The 25,110-nt window shown below is 33.2% G+C and overlaps 1 protein-coding gene across 1 annotated transcript in view; it reads left to right on the top strand.

Moving 5' to 3' along the window:
• Positions 1–25,110, top strand: part of DZIP1L (DAZ interacting zinc finger protein 1 like) — a 57,999-nt gene that overhangs the window by 14,794 nt on the left and 18,095 nt on the right. The window contains exons 2-8 of the mRNA XM_031959797.1: positions 5,128–5,691; positions 7,331–7,415; positions 12,333–12,454; positions 13,326–13,487; positions 16,298–16,426; positions 19,569–19,631; positions 21,235–21,375. Of these exons, the coding sequence (XP_031815657.1) occupies positions 5,128–5,691; positions 7,331–7,415; positions 12,333–12,454; positions 13,326–13,487; positions 16,298–16,426; positions 19,569–19,631; positions 21,235–21,375 (1,266 nt within the window). The remainder of the gene's footprint in view (positions 1–5,127; positions 5,692–7,330; positions 7,416–12,332; positions 12,455–13,325; positions 13,488–16,297; positions 16,427–19,568; positions 19,632–21,234; positions 21,376–25,110) is intronic.

The following is a 25,110-nucleotide window of genomic DNA, read 5'->3' as shown; positions in this document are numbered from 1 at the left end:
ATATTTATATACACACATATATATTTATTTATATATACACATATATATGTATGCTCAAACATATTATATATGTATTGTCTTCTTTGATAGTAAGAATGGCAGAGCCAATATTATAGATGAGAAAACTAAGTCCCAGAGAGGATAAAGTACTTGCCAAAGATCACATAACGTGTGTGTGTCAGGATATTCTGTTCGGTGATCAGCTTGAATGTGGCCACTGGAAAAATTCAAAGAGCAAAATATGAATAATGAATGCTTGGAAATGTCTGGGTAGCTCTGGTTCTCTACAATGCAGGATGCAGGTGTCCTGTTACCTGTGGACACTGCTGAATACTTAGTAACAATCCTGTTGCTCTGCAGCCTGGTTTGTTGTTGTCTTGGTCTTTCTGAGGCTCAACTGATAGGAGACTGCAGCTTTGTCCCAAGCATGGTATGTAGTGCTGAAGCCACAGTGATTTTTAAAAATGCCGTTCATGAAGTAGGAACATGAGAGAAATTATTTTTAAATAGGTTTTTTTCTTGAGATGACATGAGATTGGTGGGGGTTGTTTCTGTGCTGGGAGACAGAAATCAGATTTCATTAAAGCCACCAAAATGGCTTCCTTACTCATGCAAGGATTGGGAAATGCTTTGGTATAGCTGAATAAAATTCGGATTTGGGTCGAAGAGAATGAACAAAATAGGTGTAATATATTTGAGAAGCATTGAATAGATCATTCTGGAGGGAACACAAGAGTTAGGGAATAATGGAAGCTAGAGCAGAAGGACCTGTTGGGGGTCAGATTGTGGAGAGCCTCTAATATTAGAATTAGGACTTTGAACTTTATCTTGTAGGCAATGGGGAAAGTTTTTGAGCAGAGAGGCAATATGATCAAATAATTCTTAGTATGAGATGATAATGGGATACCCAAGTGGAAGTGTTTAATCATCAGATAGAAATTTAGGGATGGGACTTAGAAGGGAGATCAACTGGATTTGGAAGTCATTTACATAGAAGTGTTAATTGAACCTATAAAAGTGGTTAAGTTCATCAAGGGAATGGCTATGTACCAGAGAACTGATACTAATTGTCATGCTAATATGCAGGTAGCATTGGGTTAATAGTAACTAGGAAGGTAAATCAATCAACCTGATCCATTTACTCTTTTCAATCCTTCTTTCCCATTTCTACTAAAGTGATGATTTTTAAAGCCTGGAATGAACATTTGTGTCATCTCTTCTATTACTTGTAGGATTAAAAAAAAAAAGTATATGTTTGCCATTTAGAGACCTCTACAATTTGGCCTTATCCTATGTTTTGGGGGTTATTATACATTAATCCCATTTATACTTTTGATAATTGAGTCAAATTAAGCCACATGCTAACCTCACACATAGGATTCCTCTGCTTCTAAGGAAGAAACTGTTTGCAATTTGTCTTAATTTAAATACTACTTATTTATTAATAGTTCTGATTTTACAAATGAAGATTGTAACCAAAAGGAAGTCAGACATACAAGTGAATTCTATTCTTGATTGAAAAATGGATAGAGAAACTAGGGTTGCTTTGAAGCCAAAGATGGAGACTTAGGGGTTGTCAATAGTAATGAGGCAAAGAGGTAGAAGGAGGAGGAGTGGAATAATAGAAGGAATCATTAGACTTTCCTACATCAGACAGGGAAGTGATAGAATGAATGTAGGACTATGATATCTTATGGGGAGGATGTAAAGAAATGAGCTACCTGAAAATATAGTCAGGGTAATTCCAAACCAGTTAAATGAACAATCTTGAGGAATTGACCCAGAAGGGAGGTCTCTAGTAAAAAGTGCATGGATCTGTTTTTAGTTGCATGCTATTTAACCTTTTAAATTTAAGCACTTAGTGGCAAATTTGATTAACTATATCTTTTTCTATCATGAATCTGAGGCAGATTGCTATCACGATGGATTGTAGGCAAATCCTACAAGAATTGTGACAGGTTAGAATAATAAGTCAAGTTTGAGAAGATCAATTTTAAAAGAGACTTGTAAAAATCTTACACTTGGATAAAAAAAAAAAAGTCAACTGCATAAGAGTAGGATCTTGGGAGTGATGTTAGACACCAATTGATACATGTGAAAAGACTTGAGAAAGTTAGTGGACTACAAACTTAGCAGGAGTCAACAGTGTGACCTGGCAACCAGAAAATGTAATATCAACTTACATTGAATTAATAGAAGTACAGTGTCCAAAACGAGAGAGAAACTAGTGCTGTTATGGCACTCTGACCTGACTAGAACATGGTTAGAGTATTAGATTCAGTCCCAGGTGAGACATTTTAGGAAATCCAATGACATACTGAAATATGTCCTGTGAAGAGCTATCATCATCATCATGGTGAGAAAATTGGAAACCATTGTTCTACAAGGTTAAGTTGATTAATCTGGGTACATTTACCTAGAGAAGGGAAGACTTAGTTGGACCATGATAATTGATGTCTTATGATGTCTCATGGACTGTCTTATTAAAAATTTATTTTGACTCACAAATGAGACTAGGAGCAATGGGTATAAATTGCAGAGAAAATTTTTTCTTCATCAAATAAAGTCAATAAATAGAGATACCATAGAGTGGAATGAGCTGCCTTAAGAGGTAGTGAATTTTCAAGCACTGGAGGTCTTCAAACAGAGACTTGGTAACCATTAGGGGATAGTTTAGAAGGAGTACCTATTTATGATGCCCTCTGGGATTTCATTTGAATTAGTGCTTCTGTTCTACCAAAAAAAACCCAAGCATTCTTAGGAGAAAAAATTTAAAAACTATTCCCCTAAATATTTATTTGTTATATTTATTCTATTAGTTTATAAACTCCTTGAGGACAGGATTGGGTTTTACCTCTTTTTGTATCCCAGGTGCATAAAAATGCCTGGCACATAGTATATGTTTAATACATGTTTGTTGATTAATTTTTATAATCTTTTAATGTGACTTTCTAGAATAGACTGTTTAAAAATCACAAAGCTTTTAATCTTGGTTCTGAAACATCTGAAACTATTGATATCTGGTAAGGGACTCTGGTCCTTAATTGGTTGTGTCTGCTGATAGCTTAATTGCCCTTAATTAGCTTGCTAACCTTATCAAAGACGAGCATTAACATTTGCCAATCCACTCTGCTTAGTGCCTACTAACTTCCTCAGTGTCTTTCTGACACATTTTCTGCATGGTACAAATAGAAAGCTTCTGCTGTTAACTTTTATTCTGACCTTCAAATTAATTGTCCAAAAAACCTAACTTAGAGCCAATATGAAAGTCATAGTATTCTGCCACTTTCCCAACTCATGGCAGTGTCCTTGGGACACTGGGAATATACTGGGGAATAATTTGTCACAAATCTGGCTGTGTACCTCTTTTCATTCTTACCTCTCTTACCAAGTATGCAACACATAACAATTTAGTCATTGCTTAATTTATGGGTACCCACTCCACTTTGAGTCTTTTGTGAGAAAAAAAAAGTGTTGCTATATACATGGATGATTTCTCTGTTTCTGTCTGTCTCTGTCTCTGTTTTTCTCACTTTCTTTCTATCTCTTGCTTAATATAGATAGAGACATCTATCACTGTCTCTCTGTGTTGGTCTGTTTCTGTGCTTCTCAAATCTTTCTATTTACCTAGTAATGGTATTGCTGGATCAAAGAGCATGCACAGTTGAGTGACTTTTTGGGTTGATCAACTGAAAAAAAAATTGTAGTGAATTTAATGAATACCAAAAAAAGAGAGAGAGTCTCTATCTTTCTGTCTATCTATCCATCTATATCTCAATCAGAACAAAGAGAAATGCATGTGAAATTGCAATTCTGTTGGGAAGGACGCAATATTTTTTAAAGTATGTAATAAATTGAATACATTATTTTCAAAGTTGTCTTGCATGTTTCTTTCCTTCTGTTCTAATCTATACATTTTAAAAAGTAATTCCTTCCTTACATCCTTCCTTCCTTCCTTGTTTCATCACTAAACCTTTATTTTCCTTCCACTAATTAAAAAAGATAAGAAAAGCATAACTCTGGTAGTTAAGCAAAACAAATCTATACATTCATATATATAGAATGCCCAGAATTATATGTCCCATTACATATTTTTGATACCTAATTTTCTGTTAGTAGGTGCTTCAACACTGGACGTCAGGAATCAATGTTCTAAGGTTGTTTCAAAGATGATAATTTGAACAATGTTATTGGCATCTATGGTTCAAAAGTAATGCACAATTTTACTATATATTTTGGGCATGGTTCCAAACTATTTTCCAGAATGGTTAAACCAAGTAAGAGTTCTATTACATTAACATATCTGTTTTCCCTCAACAACTGACATTTCCCCTTTTTGTCATGTTTGCCAACCTGAAGATTGTGAGGTAGAATCTTAGCATTGTTTTAATTGATATTATAAAAGCATTAATTATTTGGACCATTTTCTTCATACAGTTGTTGATAATTTATCTTTCTTCTTTTGAGAACTGCTTGTTCATAGTCTTTGAACATTTATCTGTTGGGTAAAGACCCATATGCATATATACATATATATATACTCACATGCACGTATCAATGTATGTATGTGTGTTGTGTATACATGTATGTGTTGTATGTATGTGTATGTATATATATATATATTATCAAATTTCTATATATTTTGTAATATCAGAACTTGATCAGAAAAATTTGCTGCAGTTTTTCTCAGTTATCTTCTAATTTCATTGATTTTTTAATGCAAAACCTTTTCAATTTTATTCAATTAAAATGATCCATTTTATTTCCTCTCTTGTTCCTCTTCTTTTTTTTTTCTCATTTTATTGGCCCTTTTAAGTTTTAAGAACTTCTTCATTTCTTAAACCTCTATTTAAAACTTTAACATGTTTAACATGCATGAGACTGCTTGCCATCTAGGGGAAGGGTGGAGGGAAGGAAGGGAAAAGTTGGAACAGAAGTGTTTGCTAGGGTCAATGTTGAAAAATTACCCATGCATATGTTCTGTCGATAAAAAGCTATAATAATAAAAAAACCCTCTATTTAGTTACTTTTACATTAGTACATTTTGATATCATTTTAATTTGTTCTTACTTTTTAGACAGTAGCTTTATAAGTACATTTTACTTCATTATCTTAACTTTTCCCCAGCTCTTCTACCTGTTAGAGTTGCCCTTCTTAAGAAATCACAAATTCCTTATGCCAAGCTTATCAGCATCCATGGACCATCTTGCCAATGAAGGCAATTTTAGGAGAATGTTTTCAAATATGTATGGGATCTCAGCTTTCAAATTCCAGCCCAGGAGGGAGAGTGTGGATTGGAGGCGCTTAAGTGCTATCGATGTGGATCGGGTAGCTCAGGAGCTGGATGTGACCACCTTACAGGACCACATCACTGGAGTCACTTATTGCAATCTGGACTCAGAGAGATGTGCCTATTGCCAGCAGCCCGTGGACCCTGTACTCCTCAAAGTTCTCAAAATGGCCCAGCTCATCATTGAATATTTGTTACACTCTCAGGATTACCTGAGTGCCAGTATAGTCTCTTTAGAGGAGAAACTCCAGTCTACACTGGAGCAGCAGGAACAGACTGAACGGAAGCTGGGCAAACAAGCAGAGGAACTGAAGGGAGTAAAAGAGGAGAGCCGGAGGAGAAAGAAGATGCTCAGCATGCAGCAGCTACTGATACAGGCTGGCGCCAACAGCTATCACAAGGTGAGCAGTCAGAAAGGGGATGAGGAAAGAGCAGTGCTAAGTGTCCCAAGTCCTTCATCTGGTTGTGTTGTCTGTTGTAGAGGGTTTTTTGGTTTGGTTTATGAGTGATAACTTGAATGGTTTGGTTGTGGAGGTGATCTTATCATTTATAGGATCCTAAGTCTAGAGGCAGGAAATAACCCCAAGACATTCTAGTCTAATCCCCTCATTTTACATTTACACAGACAAATGAACATGATTTACTCAATATCAGATAGGTAATAAATGTCAAAGGTGGAACTGAACTATATTCTCTGATTCCAGAGCCAGTGAACATTTTTTTTCCCCTCCATATCATGCTAAGTTCTTAAAGACTTTGGTAGTAGATGTTAGTTTAGGTAATCTTTACCAAGCTGGAAAAGCATCTCCCATGGCTGTTTCCTGAGAATCAGACCAATTATATATGGACAGACTTATTACCAGCATGTTGGTAATGTCATTTTTGTCCAGAACAACATAAAGGAAAATATAAAACTCCTCTCTTCCACAGTTTCAGCATTTAATATGAAATGAAATATTCCATAAACAATATATATTGCACTTGCTTATAAAATAAAATGGAGTGCATAAAGATATTTTATTATTCTGGGAGCTACACTGGAAAGTATATGAGAACATGTGAAATTGTATCTAAAATTTTGTTATTTACTGATGGTTGCAAAACTTTTCAAGTTAAGTTTATTGTACTTGAATGAATGTATTTAATCTGATTTTAGTTACCTTGATTTAAATATCTAAGTTATGTCATCTTAAAAATGTGTTTGATTGTATTCATACTGTTAGGCTTTGGAGACCATTACTAGACTGTAGGGGTTGATGATATGTAACTTGAATTCATTTTATAGAATCATTTATATCAACTTTATAATTTAAGTGATATTTAGATAATCTTAATAAGTCTATATATGGCAGACTATTAAAAATTTTCAGTGGGGAAAAAAAAGAATCCTCTTTTCATGCTCAAGGGTTCTCTCTTATAGATTTTGTACCAATTTAGATTGTTGGAGAAGGACAAAGTTAGTATGGGGCTTAAAGACAGGTCTATACTAGAGAAAAAATCCAGTTGTTATAATAGATCACTGGAAAATGGATCACAATTCATATAGCAAAGGGATGATTGGAGTGTGTGGTGTTTATTTCCAAAGGATAAAAGGATTCTTCAAGGAAATCCTAGATTAGGTGTCAGAAGCCTTTTACAAGAAAGGTGTCAAGTTTATGAATCCATTATGCAATAAAAAAGAGAAAAGGAGTGAGAAGTAGGGGTGAGCACTCTAGAGTAGGAAAGGAACCCTAAGCTCCTTGATAGAAAAAAATTATCACCAGACATAGGCCCAGAAGAAATAAAGCCACTTATTAACTATGGCTTTTAAGAAGTCCCTTGACTCAATTTATTCATCTGTAAAACAAGATAAGTGAAACCCTACCTCTTGGGTAGTTATGAGAATAAAAAACCATATATATATGTATATATATATATATATATACATACACATATACATATATACATATACATAAACTATATTGTGACTATAAAGTGATATGCCAAATATGTCACTATTTTTATCATCTATTTTAATGTTTCTTATTTTTTAATATGCAGTGCCATTTGTGTGACAAGGCTTTCATAAACAACTCTTACCTTCAAGGTCATATCCAGCGAAGACATGTTGAAGTCAAGCAATCTGGTGAGCAACATTTACTGATCCTTTCAAAGTTTAGGCCTTGGTGTTAGGGAACTAGGAATAATACATAGTTTATAATCAAAGCTATGCAATATACACATAGAAAGATAGTTTAAAGACAATATTAAAATTAGCTTTTATATTACTGTAAAGGATTAATATAAGAAAACTGAGGGTTAGAGAAATTAAATGACCTACATGTCCTGAAGATACTATTTGTTGTCATGGAAAGAATATTAGATTTAGAATTAAAGAATCTGAGTTCAAGTCCCAGGTTCACTATCTATAACCTATATGATATTTGATGGGTCTCTTGGCCTCTGTTTATCGTCTGTAAAGTAGAATAATAAATTGGCCTTCATATACCAAGGGTTGTTGTGAGGAAAACGTTTATATAAATATAAGCTGCTAAGAGTCAGAGTCAGAATTTACATATAAATGTCCTTATTCTAAGTCCAGTGCTCAAGAAACAAATAAACATAAATATATTTAGTGCTAGTCATGAACCTAAATGCCGAGGACATAGGATTAAAGGAACAATATAAGCAGGGTGGGAGCACTTTTGAGTTCCTTTGATGAGGAATAGTATTGTCCAATTAGCAATTTTGTGGGATTTTGGGGTTATTTGTTGCCTCATATCAGTCTATAGGAAAGATAGGGTGGAGTCAGATTGTGAAGAGTTTTAAGGGCTAAGTGGAGGAATTTGTATTTTATCCTAGGGAAATGGGGAACCACTGAAGTTTCTTGAGTAGAAGAAGGAGATGGTCAGATCTGTGCTTTAGGAATGTCAATAGGAAAGCTATGTGGAGGATAGATTGGAGAGGGAAGAAAATGAATGTAGGAGGACCAGTTAGGAGATTATTGAAATGTCCAGGTAAGAGGTGATGAGTGCTTGGATCAAAGTGGTTATGATAGGAATAGAGAGCAAGTGATGGAAGAAATTTTGAGGAGGTAGATTCAATAAGACTCGGCAACTTATATTTACTCATTCCCTTCCCTTCTCTTCCCTTTTGAATGGTGAGACAGAGGGAAGAACTGAGGTTGACTCTGAGGTTATAAGCCAATGATATGCCTTTGATAGAATTAGGGAAGTTAGAAGAAGTTATGCTTTGTTTTGGATTTTGAGTTCAAGATCCCTATAGTCATCTAGGAGGAAATGACCAAAAGATAGTTGGTGACATAAGGTGATAATCCTGCAAAGGCTTTAAGACTGAAAAATATGGATCTGATAAGTAGATAGAGGACCCCACCAGCAGTTTCATGAAAGCCAAAAGAATAGATAATATTCTGAAAGGGGAGGTAGTCCGCCTGTGACACATGCTGCAGAGAAGACAAGAAGGGCAACTGAGAAAAGGCCATTGGATTTGGTAATAAAAAGATAATTAGTGACCTTGGAAAGACTTTTAGCAATAAATAGACCATCTATGAACTTAGAGATAAGCAGGTATGGGGGAGTAGTTGGGACAAGTAAGAATTTGAGAAATGAATGGGCAATAAGAAAATGGAAGCATTATAGGCAGTCTCCTTTTCCATTTACCCCTACTTAGAAGTTTGGTTATGAAAGGGAGGAGAGAGACATGGAATGAAAGCATTGGGGAGTGATAAGAGTAAAATACTTTTTTATAGGATGAGGGAAATCTGGCATGTTTGAAGTGAGAAGAGAAGGAACCATACAATAAGGAAAGATTTAAAATTGTGGCAAGAAGGTTTGATTAAAAGAAAAGCTCCTGGAAGACACCCAAATTGCCCTCAGGCATTTTTTAGTTTTTTTTCTGAATATTGAGAGAATTGGTTACTTTAGGAATTTTCTTTTTTTCTTTTGCTATGGAAGTCCCTTTCTTCTTTGAAAAAATACCCTTCCAGGAATAGAGTCATAGCACTAAAGAATGTCAGCGGTGGAAATACTCCTATGGCTTATCTAGTTTAGCCTTACAGGATAGGAAAATATCTCCCCTTTTCCTTTTAAAAAAATCTTCTATTAATGTAAAAGATTTGAAATTATGTTCCTCTCTTCTATACAAATACATATAATATGTGAAAAATACTTTGCAAATATTATAATAATGTTAGGTATTATTATTTTTTTACATTATTTTATAAAGTATTACTATAATTATTCTTTCCCAGTCATATGATGAGTTGGTTAGGAGCAAAGAACAGTTAATTAAATAGTGTCTTATTTATCTTCACATTTATCCCATAATGTACTATGGAACCATTCAGATGAGACCATAAGATCTTAAAATTTTTTCTTTTTCTTTTTTTCTTTTTGAAGTTGCCAGAACCAAATCTAAATATTTGATTACTGTTATTTATATAACAAAATTTTCCATCAACATCATACTTTGATCACTCACCTTTGCATGTTGATCCTGAGTTCTTTAAGGCTTTGCCAGGAGAAGCTCACATGACAGATCCTGCAAAGGTGAAAAAGCTTCAAGTATAAGTCTAGTAATGGACAGTGTGTCTGTGTCCCAAGGACTAGCCTAATGAACAGTCCCATTACTCAAAGGTTGGTCATTAGGTAAAGGATCCTCATGAAAATAGTCTTTTTACGGTAGAAAGTGAATTAAAATTCAAGTTGGTCATTAGGTAAAGGATCCTCATGAAAATAGTCTTTTTACGGTAGAAAGTGAATTAAAATTCAAGTCCTAGTTTCAATCCTAACTCAGCTACTTACCACTTGTATGACCTTGGACAAGTAAATTTTCCTTTCTGTGCTTTAGGTGATACATCTATGAGGGACTTGGACTAAATGATTTCTGGGGGTCTTGTCCAACTCTGAGCCTATGAACTTGTGATCAATCTACTAAGTTTGGAAGAGTTGCAATCTGTATTAGTGAAGAGAGTGGTCACACTGCAAGACTCCTCAAGGGCTATGTCCTTCAAGAGCAATTTCCTGATTTGCTGTAGTTAAGTGAATCTTAAATTATTTTTGCTGATAGTACAGCATTATTCTTTATACCAAGGAGTATACCTTGGTATACCAAGGAAAAGGCAAGAGACAAATGTGAGTAGTACTTAAATAGCATTTCCAAGAGATCATTGCATGAGCATGTAATTGCAAGTTATACTTGCACATACACATTCCTAGTGTAGACAATCCTAAATCACTGATTAATTTGAGTTCCTGATAATTTGAGGAACACATAAGGAAATTAAGCCATGACAAAATCTTGTGAGAATCAATGCCCAAGTTGTTAATTATTAATTGTCTTTCAAATTACCTTGCATACATATATTTTGTATAATCCTATATTTATTTTTCTATAAGTTGTCCACCTCCTTCCAGTAGAATATTAGCTCCTTGAGTGTAAGGACTATTTTTCTTCTGTTTTTGTATTCCCAGTGCTTGACAGGTGATTAATTAATTGATAAGGAAGAAGAATCATTGTAGTTCTATGATGCTTTCTCAAGAGATCTCAGCAGATTCCCAGAATAATTCTGTGAAATTAGCATGAAGAGGCTGTTTTGAAGGGCAAGTTAAAATATAGAAATATTATATTTTGATTGAGAGGTGTTTAGGGTACAACTTTAGGTTTAAAATGAGAATAATAACTCAGCCAATGAACATTTATTAAATACCTATCATGTACCTGGGACTGTGCGAAGTTCTATGGATATGAAGAAAGACAAACTCCCCTCCCAATTTTTGCCACTTCTATGACTTGAGAATTAAGTGTTTGTGGAGATTTTGATTTTTTATAAAATTAAGGTGATTTATTTATTATTCACTAATTAGAAGATCCTTTCCCAAAGGTCTAATAATTAAATGGAATTCTATATTGAGAATCCAAAATATTGTAGAAAGAGGGATTGGGATAAAAAAATTCTATGGTACATGGAGTTAATTTACAGGATTTAAATTAAAACTATTTTGTACTGATAATGGCATTTTATACTACCAGAAAACCTCTTATATGTCTCAATATTTTGGTATTTCAAGAATATAGTATTTCATAATAATCATCATATATTTGGAGCTGGAGGAAACCTCAGAAGCCATCTAGTCCAGTACTTTTATTTTCAGAGGAGGAAACAGAAAGGTCACACAGGGAATGAACAGCAGAGGCAGGGTTTAATCTGTCATTTTATTCCAGAGCCACGATCTAGATATTCTACTGCTCCATGATGAGTCTAATTTACTGATACGGTTATTCCCTTCAACAAGACAGATTATAACCTTTACTTTGCCTCAGTAGATGGTCTTCATGAATTATGCCTGAAAAAAATTCAGAACCTAGTGGCAAACCATCCAATGATGAGCCTCCTTGGATCTAGTTTGGCTAATCTGATTATGTATACACAGCCTCTTGCTGGACTCTATCTGAATTTTTTCTGCATTGGTAAAATGTGCCAAATATTGTGCATATCCTCTGAACTTTCCATATCCACTTTCACATCAGGAAAAAACATTACAACAGGATTTTCAAGGAGAAGTTCTTGGCTAACTATCTTTTAAAATGATCCTGTCTGTTCAAATGTGGTTTGTATCACTGTCATTTGTTGGCAGAAAAATTAATTATATACATCAGTCCTATGAATATCTAACTATCTTCTAAAGCAAGGATTCTTATTCTAGAACCTGTGAACTTGTTTTATTTTATTTATTTTTAAAATTTTGATAACTATATTTTAGTACAATTGGTTTCTTTGGTAATCCTATGTATTTCATTTCGTCCACTTGAGAATATTATTTTGAGAAAGGGTCCTTTGGCTTTACCAGACTATCAATGGGATCCATGACACAAAAAGTTAAGGATATTTGTCTAAAAGGCATGTCTTGTGAATTTAAGGGATAATGAGCATGATAGGATGCTTATAAATCTATTTAATCCCTCAGACACACACATTCCTAGTGTAGACAATCCTAAATCACTGATTAAGCTTGGAACACCTTTGTTTGGATGGCCTTGACAGAAAAACAAAAGCAACAAATGCAAGACATGGAAGATGGAATAGAAGAACTGAGGGAAAAGCTGAAGAGGACCCAGTTGCAGCTGGAGGCTGAGAGAGAGATGGAGAAGCAACGGCAGCTCCAGGTGGGAACATGGAAAGAGCGGGATAAAGAAGGTTAAGAGAATGACTGAATTTGGGGCTGCAGAGTTCCCCACGGACATAGATTATAGCTATACAGCAAATTAGGAACAATTCTGGATGACTTTTCCAGCTTGAGGACCAAAGCTGTTCTTTTTTTGGTGTGTATATCATATTCTATTTGGTATAATAGACATTTGTGAATAAATGGTGTCCTCTTACTAGATTGTAAGCCCTCTTAGGGCAGGATAATAAGAAGTGATTTTTATATAGTCCCGTAAAGTTTGCAAAGTGTTGTATAGACACTGTCTTATTTGATTATTATAACATCCTCATGAGGATTACCATGCTACAGATAGTATAATCTGCAATGCTACAGATATTTTAATTCTATTTTACTGAGGAAGAAAGCCTTCCAATTCTTGATTTCAAAAATAATTTTAGATGATCTGGAAAAGAGATTTGGATGATTTTGTCAGGCCTGCATAGATGAAGTGAATCACACACATAGAGTAACTTAAAGTCCTTTACTCACCAAATTGTACTTAAACTCAAATTATTTTTAGCCTTTTTTGTATCATTTGTTCACATGAAGTGTGCCTATTGGAGCATCTATTGAGTGAGAATATACTATTAGCAAAAAATACAAAAAGAGTAGAATAATGGTCTACTCTGCCCTCAAGGAATGTCTTAACAAGTTGTATATGTGTGAATGTACTTCCGGAGCTTCTAAGGATCCTACAATGCTGTATGATAGAGAGTTCTCTTGTGTATCTCCATAGCTGCTAAACTGCTATTTGGATACATTTTGGATCAATGACTGTTTTAGAAATCAAACTGAAATTTTTTTTGTATTTTTCTTGCTTGTCTTTTCAGGAAGCAGAAAATATTCGCTTGAGGGAAACAGAGGCAAAAAGGGAATTTGACAGATGGAAAGAAGAAGAAAGGATGAAGCTTTACCAGGAAATAGATAATTTGAAGCAATTGCTTCTAAATGAATTCAAGAGTGTTGCTAGTCAGAACTCTATGCTAGAAGAAGTAAGTTACTTAAAAAAATTTACACACTTTCATTTGGCTACATGTTTCACCTTTTCCTCACAGCAGTATTATAGCTCATATAAATGTAATCTGCCGTTAGTAGAGTGTCAGGATCTACTCTACAGAGGAATAGGTATTGAGTGATGTCATTTAAATTAATTCACATTTTAAAATATTTTTAGAAAAGCCATGTTTTGCATATTCTCTTTCTCACTCTCAATATCTATATCTATACCTATAGATACAGAGATCTATATCTATATTATCTATCTATCTATCTATCTAAAAGGGATTCAATACTTGGTTACACATTGCATCATCTGCCATTAGAAGGTGAAGTGGGTGAAAACAGGGGCTGTTTGTCCTATTTATCGTAAGAGTAGCATAAGGCTGTTGTCTTGGCAATGAATTTGTAGTTCAAAAATGCATTTCTAGATCAGGATACTTCCATTTAAAAAGTTTTATTGATTTCATGTATTTTTACATCACAGTCATTTCTGCTTATTTTTTCCTCTTTATATTTCTGCACCCTTCTCCCCTCCAATTCCTCATAAACCTTTTCTTGTAAGAAAGAAAATTACGTCTGTAATATTCTGAATCCATAGTTCTCCCTATCTCCTTTCATTTCCTCATCTCTTTACTATGGCTGTGATAGGTCATTATAATTTACAAAATATCTTCATTCTGGTGCTATAGATAGAATTCTGGGTCTGGAGTTAAGAAGACCTGAATTCAAATCCAGTCTCAGACATAATAGCTATGTGGCCCTGGACAAGTCAGCTTCCTCTGTCTGCCTCAGTTTTTATATCTGTAACATGGGGTTTTTCTGAGGATAAAATGAGATGATATAAGTAAAGAGCTTTGAATAATGCTATATAAATGCTTATTCCAGTCCCTCCCTCCATTCACACTATTGTAGTCATGCTTTTCTGTTTTTGCTTATTTTATTTCACATTAACATTTTTCCATGAATTATTCATATTCATCATTTTATGGTCTAATAATGTTCCATTATATTAATATATCATGTTTTTTTTCTGTCATTTCCCTACTCATGAGTACTCAGTTTGTTTCCAGTTCTTTGCTAACAAAAAAGTGCTATTGTGAATATTTTTTGTGTAAATCTTATGGAATATATGTTCTACATTGAGATCTCTGAATCAAAGGATAGAAATAATTTAGTTACTTTTCTCTTATAATTCCAAATTGTCTTCCAGAACATTAGTTTACTGATATGCCTGTTTTTTAGACATCCTCTACATTTTATAATTTTTGCCAACTTCATAAATGTGAGGTAAATCATGAGAGTGTTAATTTGCTTTTCTCTTTTTAGCGATTTAAATGTCTTTCATGATTGCTGACAGTTTGTTATTTTTGAAAACTGTTTATAACATGTCATTTGACCATTTATTTATTAAGTAATGCCATTGATACCTTTGTGTTAATTCCATGTCTATCTTGGATATCAGATTTTTTCAGAGATATTTGATGTAAAGATTTTTTCCTCCTGGTAGACGCTTTTCAACCGAATTCTAGTTACATTGTTTTTGTTCCTACAAAAGATTTTACATTTTCTGCAAATGAAATTCTCTATTTGTTCTTTTTAATCATTTCTATTCCTGTTTTGGTTCTGAATTTATTGACATTCTTGCTATTCACGATAGGTCTTTCTATCCTTGGTTTCAGTCCAACACAACATCCTAGAATCTTATTTTGGCAGCCATTCTCTCCCACTCATTTCTTCAGTTTCTCTCTTTGCACTAGCTCTTTCATATCTGTAATGTGTATTTTAGGCATCTGTGTATGTGTACTATATACATTTGTATTAAAGGACTATAGGGTTTAGCTCACTATTCATGTCTCTTTCAGGTCAAAGAAGCACTAGTTCTTTCATATCTATAATATAAATTTTAGGCATCTGTCTATGTGCATTACATATTTAGTTATTGGTATTAAAGGACTTAGTATATTCACTGAAGAGTTCTTCATTAGACAATTTCAGAAACAGCATGGTAAACTGTGTTATACAGGTTGATAATATAACAGACTAAATTTGGACCCAATTAGTCTCTGGTTCCAAATTCAATATCAGCTATTATTTTTATATAGCTACATCTTATAGTTTGGAATATTTTTTTTATTTCATTGCCTTAAATTTATTTTTAATAAGTAATTTTTTCTGAACTTAACTTTATTACAAACATAAAATAATTTTGAATTTCACAATATGTTTTGCATGAGTATACATGTATTATCTATATTAAGTTGCTTGCCTTCTCAATGAGAAGGAATAAAAGAAATGTAAAGAAATTGAAATCCAAAATTAAAAAAAAAGTTAGCTGTTTTTACATGTGATTTGAAAAGAATTAAAAAAGAAAACCATTGGAAATTACATCACCAACTAACTGAATTTTTAAGAAGATTTTAAACATGTAGAAAGGTAAAAACAGCTTTTCAATTTCTTAATTTTAATTTTAAGATATAGGACTTAAAGTTTTTAGATAATGGAAAAACATTAGAGTCTAAAGCAATTTAGACTTCAGAGAAATAAAAATACCAATAGAAAATTATTTTGTCTCCCAGGTTGTGTCCTCTTTCAGCATTTTTTTGCTTGAAGCCATTCACTATCACACATATAAATGGAAGAATGACAGATAAAAATTTTGCAGGGTGATAAAGATATTTAAAGATTTGAAGATCTTTTGATATGCCAAGTTAAAGGAGCTTTTCAGTGTATGCCCTTTACATAGCAGAAGATGTGAGACTATTATCATGAGATTTTAGTTTAAAATATGAATCAATTTCTTCAGAAACTCCAAGTATTACAAAACCACACTGTTGTAGAGTCCTGCCTTGGAACACTGAGGGATGATGACTCTGAAGACCAACAGAAACAGGCAAAGGAAGTACAAGAGATGAAGGAGAAGCTTGAAAATCAGGTGAGTTTTTCTCATATCTTTCATTTCCAGTTCCATTTTAGAGATACTCTATCTGCCTTCAAAGTTATCTTCATTGTGTTGAATGGAAGAAGCAACTTGAAGATAATAAACTTATTTGTCCTTGTATCCCTACTGCTTAGTACAATGTGTGGCGCACAAAAAGAATTTGATAAATGTTGTCTGAGTTATTGACTTTTAAGGTTTACCTGCCAATTTATGAAGTTTTAAAAAATGGAAGCAGTCCCTTAAATTTGAGTTCTTTAAGATAAACTCTTTTATAGTAAGGTTGAATACTATGTAAGTTATGGCCAATGATTACTTTCCATAGCAACAAAAAATTTTTTATCAAGTTCCAACAATAAAACTATTCTTATTTCTATTCCCCAAGTTATTTTTTAAGTAAGGGATTTTGCTCATAGCATTACTTAATTTCAGAGTTGGAAGGACCACAGAGACTATTTATTCTAACCTATTTGTGAACAAGGGTCTTACCTACAACATGTCTGCCACATGGTTTCCTAGCCTTTGCTTTATGACTTCATAAAGCTAAATCTACTCTTTTCACTTTTTGATAGCTCAGATTTTAAGAAAGTGTTTGCTGTCATACAGCCTAAATTTGTCTCTCTGCATCTTCTACCCATTGCTTCTATTTCTATCCTTTGGGACCAAGCAGAACATCCTAACTTCTTTTCCACATGATTACTTTCCATATATTTGAATGCAGCTATTATATTCTCATTGAATGTCTTCTTTTTTAGGTGAAACATGTTTAGTTTTTTCAGTTAGTCCATTTTATGAACTTGAGACATTTCACTTCTGGATGGTATTAGACTGATTCAGATGTGGTTTGACAAGGGCAAAGTTCAAGACAAAGCTTCCCTACTTTTAATACTAATCTTCTTTTACTGAATCTTAGATCACAATACCTTTTTTTTTGCTTCCATATGGTATAATTAACTAATATATTTGTATTTATAAAACACACACCTCCTTCCCCCTATCCCAAGCTATTAATTTCAGCTAAAATGTTTCAATCTACCATGTGCTTTTTGGATCCTAAGTATATAGTCTATAAAACTACATCTCCCTATTTTTCTGTCATCTGAATATTTGATGCACATGGAAACTATGATTTTTATCTAAGACATTGTTAAAAATTTAAATAACTTAGGTCCAAGCAAAAATTTTGTAGACACAACAACAGTGAGCTTGTTTCAAATATATAGTGGACCATTAAGGACCTTTTGGTTTAGCCATTCAATTAGTAAGAAATTACCCTAAGTGTATTGCCATTCTATTTATGCCTCTCTATTTTGTTCACAAGAATAACAAGGAAGATTTTATAAGATGCTTTGTTAAAATCTAGTTAAGCATATACTTTAACTTATTTAACATGTGTGGGACTACCTGCCATCTAAGGGAGTGGGTGGAGGGAAGGAGGGGAAAAGTTGAAACAGAAGTTTTTGCAATGGTTAATGTTGAAAAATTACCCATGTATATGCTTTGTATAGAAAAAGCTATAATAAAAAATAAAATTAAAAAATCTAGTTAAACTATATCTGTAGTGCATCCCTAACCCTCTCCCACCCTGCCCAGTCTGCTACTTTAGTGACCTCAGGAAAAAAATGAGATTAATGTAGCATGATATATTCTTTATGAAATCACATTTGCTAAATATCCCTATATTTATTTATCAATGAAATTGTATTTGCATTGTCACAGTTATATATTTACTTCATAGGTTTTATATTTCATTCCTAACTCTCCTATAAACATTCAGTCATCTTTAATCCAGATATAGGGTTGTACTAAAACTGATACCTAGATAATTCATTAGTGAAAATAGAAATCTCAATGGAACCACAGTTCAAAGATTTCCTAATTATTCTTCCTGATATAGATGTTAGTATAAAATAAATTGAAGGCTATTTAAAAGATTGATCACAAGTAGCCTTCTATCTATAAATATTTTTATTAGTTTGTTAAAGATTCTCATTTGTTCTTATCACTACCATTGCCAGAAGAGTGACTCTGATAGGAGAGAGCAGCTTAAAGTGAAGTAGTAAAAAGCTAGAGACCAAGGAAATTCTTGATTAAAAATTACCTAAATAAGGACTAATTTTTCCCTTGCTTATATAAACATGCTTTATTCTATATGTTATTCTTTATGATTATATAGGATGTATAGGGTTTTTAAGGCGGACTAGCATCTCTGATCTGAAGGCTTCCTAAACTAATTTCAGAGCTGCTCATCCATCATTAGTGTCTACCTGACACTCAATTCTCCCTTGTGGTTCCAAGAAGCCACAAGCATGTGTAACAGCTGTATCCCAGTAAGTCCCAGGTGGGCTAATCATGTTAAGGGTAACCTAGAGTCGGCAGAACCATTGGTGAGTTAGAGGGTTATCTATTTCAAACATAAGGCATCCCTTGGCAGAATTTGTTCCAATGGTCATGAAGATGCCTGAAGCTGATGCTGTGGAATGCTTAGAACTTGATCATCAAAGATGTTCAAGTCATCCACTGCATCTTGGACTTTTGTCTTATTACTGAACTTTGATGATTCTCTGAGAAAGGAAGGCTGATGACTGTGCAACTCTGCCTCACTTAAGTCCGATTAATTCACAAAGTAAGACATCACCCATGATATCATTGGTCCTATTTGAAAACAAAGGACAAACAAGAATAATTCTATATGACTATTTTATCTGTGCCTGCTTCAATCATTATAGGGCAAATTGTGATTTAATATAATCCAGCTCTATATTAAAGGGTCAAAAGAAGAAGCTCCTGTTATTTGTAGTCAGTTAAACATAAGTATATAGAAATATAATATGGAAAAGATTTAGGGAAACAGAAAAAGTTGGGGGAATTTTGTGTATTGGGGGAATATGTACTTTTGACAGTCTGTAGAAGCTGATGTAACTTATTGGGATATTGTTTTTAAATATACAAACTGCTATGTATACATATATATGATTTCCTTTGTAATTCTATATTTAGCGTGTATACATACATATATATATATATATATATATATATATATATAGTTATAGTTATAAAAACAACCAACTTCATAGATTCCAGGTTAAGAACTCCTGCTCAAAGCTCAATAATCCTTTATATATTTTTAATTTTCCAGAAATTAACATGGAAGAGAAAGTTAAAGGACCTACAGGAAGAACATATGGCAGAAAAGAAAAGGGTAAAGGATATAATCAATAATTATCCTTTATATATTTTTAATTTTCCAGAAATTAACATGGAAGAGAAAGTTAAAGGAGCTACAGGAAGAACATATGGCAGAAAAGAAAAGGGTAAAGAATATAATGAAAATGTCTAGAGTTTGATTGTTTTTTATTTTTTCTTATTTGTTTCCATCTGTTTCCTCTCAAAAGTCTCCCTATGCCTTATCTTAGGTAAGTGATAGTTTACTGGCAAAATGATTTGGGGGTTGGATGGGGAAGAGAAGATTTAAGATAAAAAAAATTGCACACAGCTACTGACATTGTTACCTTCAAAAATCAAAAGAATCTCAGGAACTTTAACAATAAAGCACAGGCTCATATTTTCTCTTGGACAAAGAAAGCCTCAATAAGTTGGTAAGAAGAGTGGAAGAGACATGAATTGCAGTTAAGCAGACTTTTACTTTAAATAAACCACCTTTTCTGTCTTTTTAGTTGCTATTCTTATCAAACTATCAGTGGACCTTCTACTTCTGCTAATCCCAGTATGAATGGATACAATTTTATGGAGGAAAAAAGCTGTTAATATTTCCTTATCAAAATTGTGTGTCAATATGATATACTGCAGAGGGGGTAAATCCAGTATTAGTGGTAAAGATATGCATTTTTATAGGATTTGTTTATATACACAGAATTTTCTTGTTATCCTGGGAAAGTCACTTAATCTTTTAAAAACTCATTTTAATGTAATTGTGTAGAATAAGGAGTGGTGAGCTATGAACCCTTAGATTCTCAGAGAGTGTACAAAAACAGATGGTTGGACCAGATTTGGCCTAGGAATTGTACTTTCATTGATCCCTGATATAGACAAATGGAGGCTTTGAGGAATATATGATCCGAGTTAACAAAGTCTTAAACCCAGTAGTTATTTCAAAGGTTTATCTTTAGTTATTTCTGTTTTTCCCTAACTATAAAAACTTCCCCAAGGGAAAGCTGATGGTGATGTCGATCATATGGTTCCTCTTATTTGTATTGATAGAGAGGAATAAACATATTTTTTGCCTTCATTTGACCACATTGACCACAAATCATTTTCTCTAAGCTTATGGTCTTCAATATTGTCTTGCTCCATTATATTTTATGTAGATTATGGATTGAGTAGATAAATTAAAAGACACTTACTGCTATTATTTCATGCATTTCTACAAGTCATTTGTTACATATGTGTAGGGAAAACTTCCTTATTTTTTTTCAGTAAATAATTCATTTCACTTCATCAGAGAAGGAAAATAACAGCAATATATTAGACAATGACTTTTAAAATATCTTTATTATTGTTGTATTAAAATATCAATGACTTTAAAAATATCTACAACAAATAATTATAGTTATTGCCTTAGTGGCAAGCCATTTAGGATCTGAGTTCTTATTTGAGCTCAGGTAGTTCATGAATATTTCATTGAATTAGGTGATATATTATAAACTTTTCTGAAATCTGATCTCCTCTAACAAGAAATTATCTTAGTCTCTTCTGGGATGAAATCATATTGGACAAAATTTTAATATAGCACATGGGATCCCAGAGGTCATACCAGAAATTTAACAGACCTATTTTCTCAACAGTTGAAGGATGAAAATGAAAGGCTCCGAGTCTCCTTGTCTCAGGATCAACGGAAAGCTGCAGACCATTTTCAACGCCAAATGGATTCACTCAATGCCAAGTGCCAAGATCAGGCCAACATCATTAAATCCCAGGAAGAAATGGTATGTCTGCCATCTTCTTTACTGGGATAGTTTAGGATATTCAATGCCAGTCTTTAAAATATTTTAATTGATATCTTTGTTTTTACATCACCTTCATTTTCAAATATATTCCTTCATCCATAGAAGTAAGCCATCCCTTGCAACAAAGAGTAAAAATGAAAGAGAAAAAAAATAATTCAGTAAAACTAATCAATATGTCAGTTGAATTTGGCAGTATGTATCATATGGCCTACTCATAATTTTCCATCTTTGCAAGGAAGGGGAAAAAAGCACATTTTCTCATCTCTTCAAAGCCAGTCTTTTATTTATATTAAGCTTATAACTAAAGTTAGATTCTTTTCTTTTTTGTCATTGGTTCCCGTCTTGTTTACAGTATTTCTCCTGAAGAGGGAAATGAAAAAAGGACTGGAAATAGAAAACCAATAACTGGAAGGGGTTTTATCTTCCTTTATTATAGTGGTGACTTCTGTCTTCATTAGACAACAATTGAATAAAGCAACAATTAAATGAAAAACAAAATCAAAATCCAAAGCTGCTATGCTCTAGTTTATTCTTGATGATGGTAATAAGCAGTTGTCCTTTTCTATGCTATTAGATCCTAATGAGGAGCAGTCAAATGTGTGCCAATAAAAGCACAATTTATTAATGTATTGATCATTGAGACAGTTTACAATTGTTAGACACAACCAGCAGCATGTGGCTCATTAATTAAACAAACATGGTTTTCTTTCCTTATTTTGCATAAAATTCTTTTGTTCAAAAATATATCTTTCATTAAATTGTTGTTAATACCTGAAATGTCACCTTTAGAGAACCATCCATTTATTTTATTGAGAATTTAATACTGATTGGGCTGGGGTTTGAATAGTATGAGTAGTCTCTTTAATAGCAAGGATCTCAACGATTGCCATCTCATTCTGCACAAATCATATATTTCTATAACCCTCCATTGAGAATCCTTCCCCAAAGATTCCAGGGATCTCCCTGTGATTCTTTTAATATTTCACTGTTACCTATCGGGAACTTGAGCTCTCCATCTCTTCTCTTAGTCTATCTATGTAACTGGTTTATTTCTTTCTCGCCATGTCTTTGATGTAGTTTTTATGTAATTTCTTCAAGTTTTGTCATTGCTGTTGATGATAATAATGACAATAATAGTTAGCATTTTTATATAATGCTTAAAAATTTGCCAACTACTTTATAAATATTATCTCATTTTATCCTTACAAGAACCCTGGGAGTTAAGTTCCATTATTATTCCCAATTAATAGATGAAGAAATTGAGGCAGACAGAGGTTAAATCACTTGCCCAGGTTACACAACTAGTAAGTGTTTGAGACAAGATTTGAATTTGGGTCTTCCTGACTCCAAATTCAACTTTTTTTTTTTCAGTGCTCTCACACCTAATCATTAATCTTTTCATTGACTTTGGGATTACTTGTGATTTTGATTTTTCTGAAAGAGTAGTATTACATTATTTGTGGCCCTATAATATCTCTTGGAGAATAATGGCTACAAAGATGACCATTTGTGACATTGGCTTTCTATTATTCATCCCTTTGTTTTTAAAGAGGACCAATGACTTCACGAGAGTGACATCATGAATGGTACATGAATTGGATTTAAGTGAGGCAGAACTGCACAAACTCATATCTTTATCCTTCAGAGTCTCACAAGTCTAGTGGTAAGACAGATGCTCGCCTGAGATGTAGTAGATAACCTTGACCTTTGAGAATTATTGAAAGCATTGAAGAACTTTCCAAATATGATGTAGGATGATCTCCCTTGTTCACTTTTAGAGGCTGACCCAGAGAAACACAATGGGATATTGGTCCATTGGTCCACTAAATCATTTCACAACCTGGATAATACAGTTTCATTTACTTTTTATTTCTGATGCAGAAAATAAAATTAGCATTTTCCTCTCATTTAAAAATTTTAGTGATGAGGTTTTATAGTGTTCTGAGACTCATTTAAAAAAACCCACTAGAACTGAATTCTTATATTCTCTAAGTATCTCTGCCATTTTGTAACTGGAAAGATGCAGATTTTTTGATAGGGAATTAACTTCAAAAGCCTGTTTTTTTCTTAAGTTTCTGCCAAGAATATCCATGATATATGCATTCATCAACTTTTCTTGTAAATATTTTATAGACATGAAATGAGAGCATATAGATAGACCATTGTATTATTGGTCACCTTCTTGGTAGAAGTATGATTTCTTGGAATCTTCCTCTCTTTGAGTACTTCCAAGGTAGTATCAGCACTACCATAGATTTCTTTTATGTATTTGTTCAGATCCATTCTTTTTCTCACTTCAGCTTTATGTGCCATTGTTGTTTGGGCACAAAGGTGATAGAATCCAAAAGTGGTAGTTTCAATATATTTGGTAATGAAAGTAGATCCTTATGAATTATCAATAGATCAGTCACATTTTTGCATCTATTCATTGTTCTCTTTTTTGTTTCAATTCACAAATGCTCTTAGGATGCTATTGCTTAGCCATATCTCATAGCAAATTTTCTGAAGACTTAATTTTTATTCAACTACACTTTGCTGTCTTGTGAGGCAATACTATTTGTGAACTTTCCCTATAATGTTTTAGAAAAGAAATTTGTACTCTACACAAGATTTTGTCATTATTGTGTGCCATGTGGGAGTTTTGTTTCCTGTTATAGCAAGTATTTCCTATCAATTCTTTTCTAAGAACTAATTATAGGCAGAATTAGTGCTTTAATTTTTATATACTCTATTTTTGGAGTTTATATATATATATGTATAATGTTTTAAAATTAATAAAACACTTCACCTATAAAAATCTTATAAGGCAGCTGTTTATCTACATTTAATAGGTGGGGGATGGGGGAATAAGCATTTATATAGTACCCATCATATGTCAGGCACTCTTTTTAAGTGCTTCACAAATATCTCATTTGATTCTTATAACAACCCTGCAAAGGGTTTTTATCCCCATTTTACATTTGGGAAAAGTAAAGCAAAGAAAGTCTGAATGACTTACTCAGGAGCTTATATGTGTCTGAAACTGGATTTGAACTCAGATCTTCTTGATTCCAGATTCAGCACCCTATCCACTATACTTTCAATTGCCTTAAGATGAAAAAACAAAAACAGAACAAAACCAATTCAAAAAATTTCATGGCTTTGAAGCTAGGAAGTGTAAACTTGGGAAATGAACATTCTGACTAAGTTCTTTTAAAAAAATTTTATTGATGACTTTTGTTTTGGATATCACAGTCATTTCTAGATATTATTCTCTTTTTCAAATGAGTTTCTTTCATGTAAGTAAGAAAGTGTTAACTGAGACCAACAGATACAGTGCAGATTTGCACATCTACAGTACTCCTTGTATATATACCCTCCCATCTCTACCCAAAGAAGGGAGACACATTTCATTATCTGTTCTCCTGGGACAACATTAAGTCTTATAATCATTTTTGTGTTTAACTATATGATTATATTATGTAATATTAGCTTTATCTTTTCACTTTAGTCATTGTGTATATTGTCCTCAAGGTCATGTCTTTAATATGCTTTTCACTATCTCTCCCTTCTGGCCCTTAAGTCTTCTAATAGAATATTTGCTTTAACTTTCATTTCAATAAGTCAATTATTTAGCTGCATCCAAACAGATGATTTTTAAATATTTATTATTGTAATTGATTTACACCCTTTTAGTTTAATATAGCTAACCTCATTTTAAAAAATATTATAATG

The sequence above is a fragment of the Sarcophilus harrisii genome, chromosome 3 (genome assembly GCF_902635505.1).
Source record: "Sarcophilus harrisii chromosome 3, mSarHar1.11, whole genome shotgun sequence".
NCBI classification, from domain to species: Eukaryota; Metazoa; Chordata; class Mammalia; order Dasyuromorphia; family Dasyuridae; genus Sarcophilus; species Sarcophilus harrisii.
The sequence above is the reverse complement of the archived record's forward strand: the minus strand, read 5'-3'. Positions and strand labels throughout refer to the sequence as shown.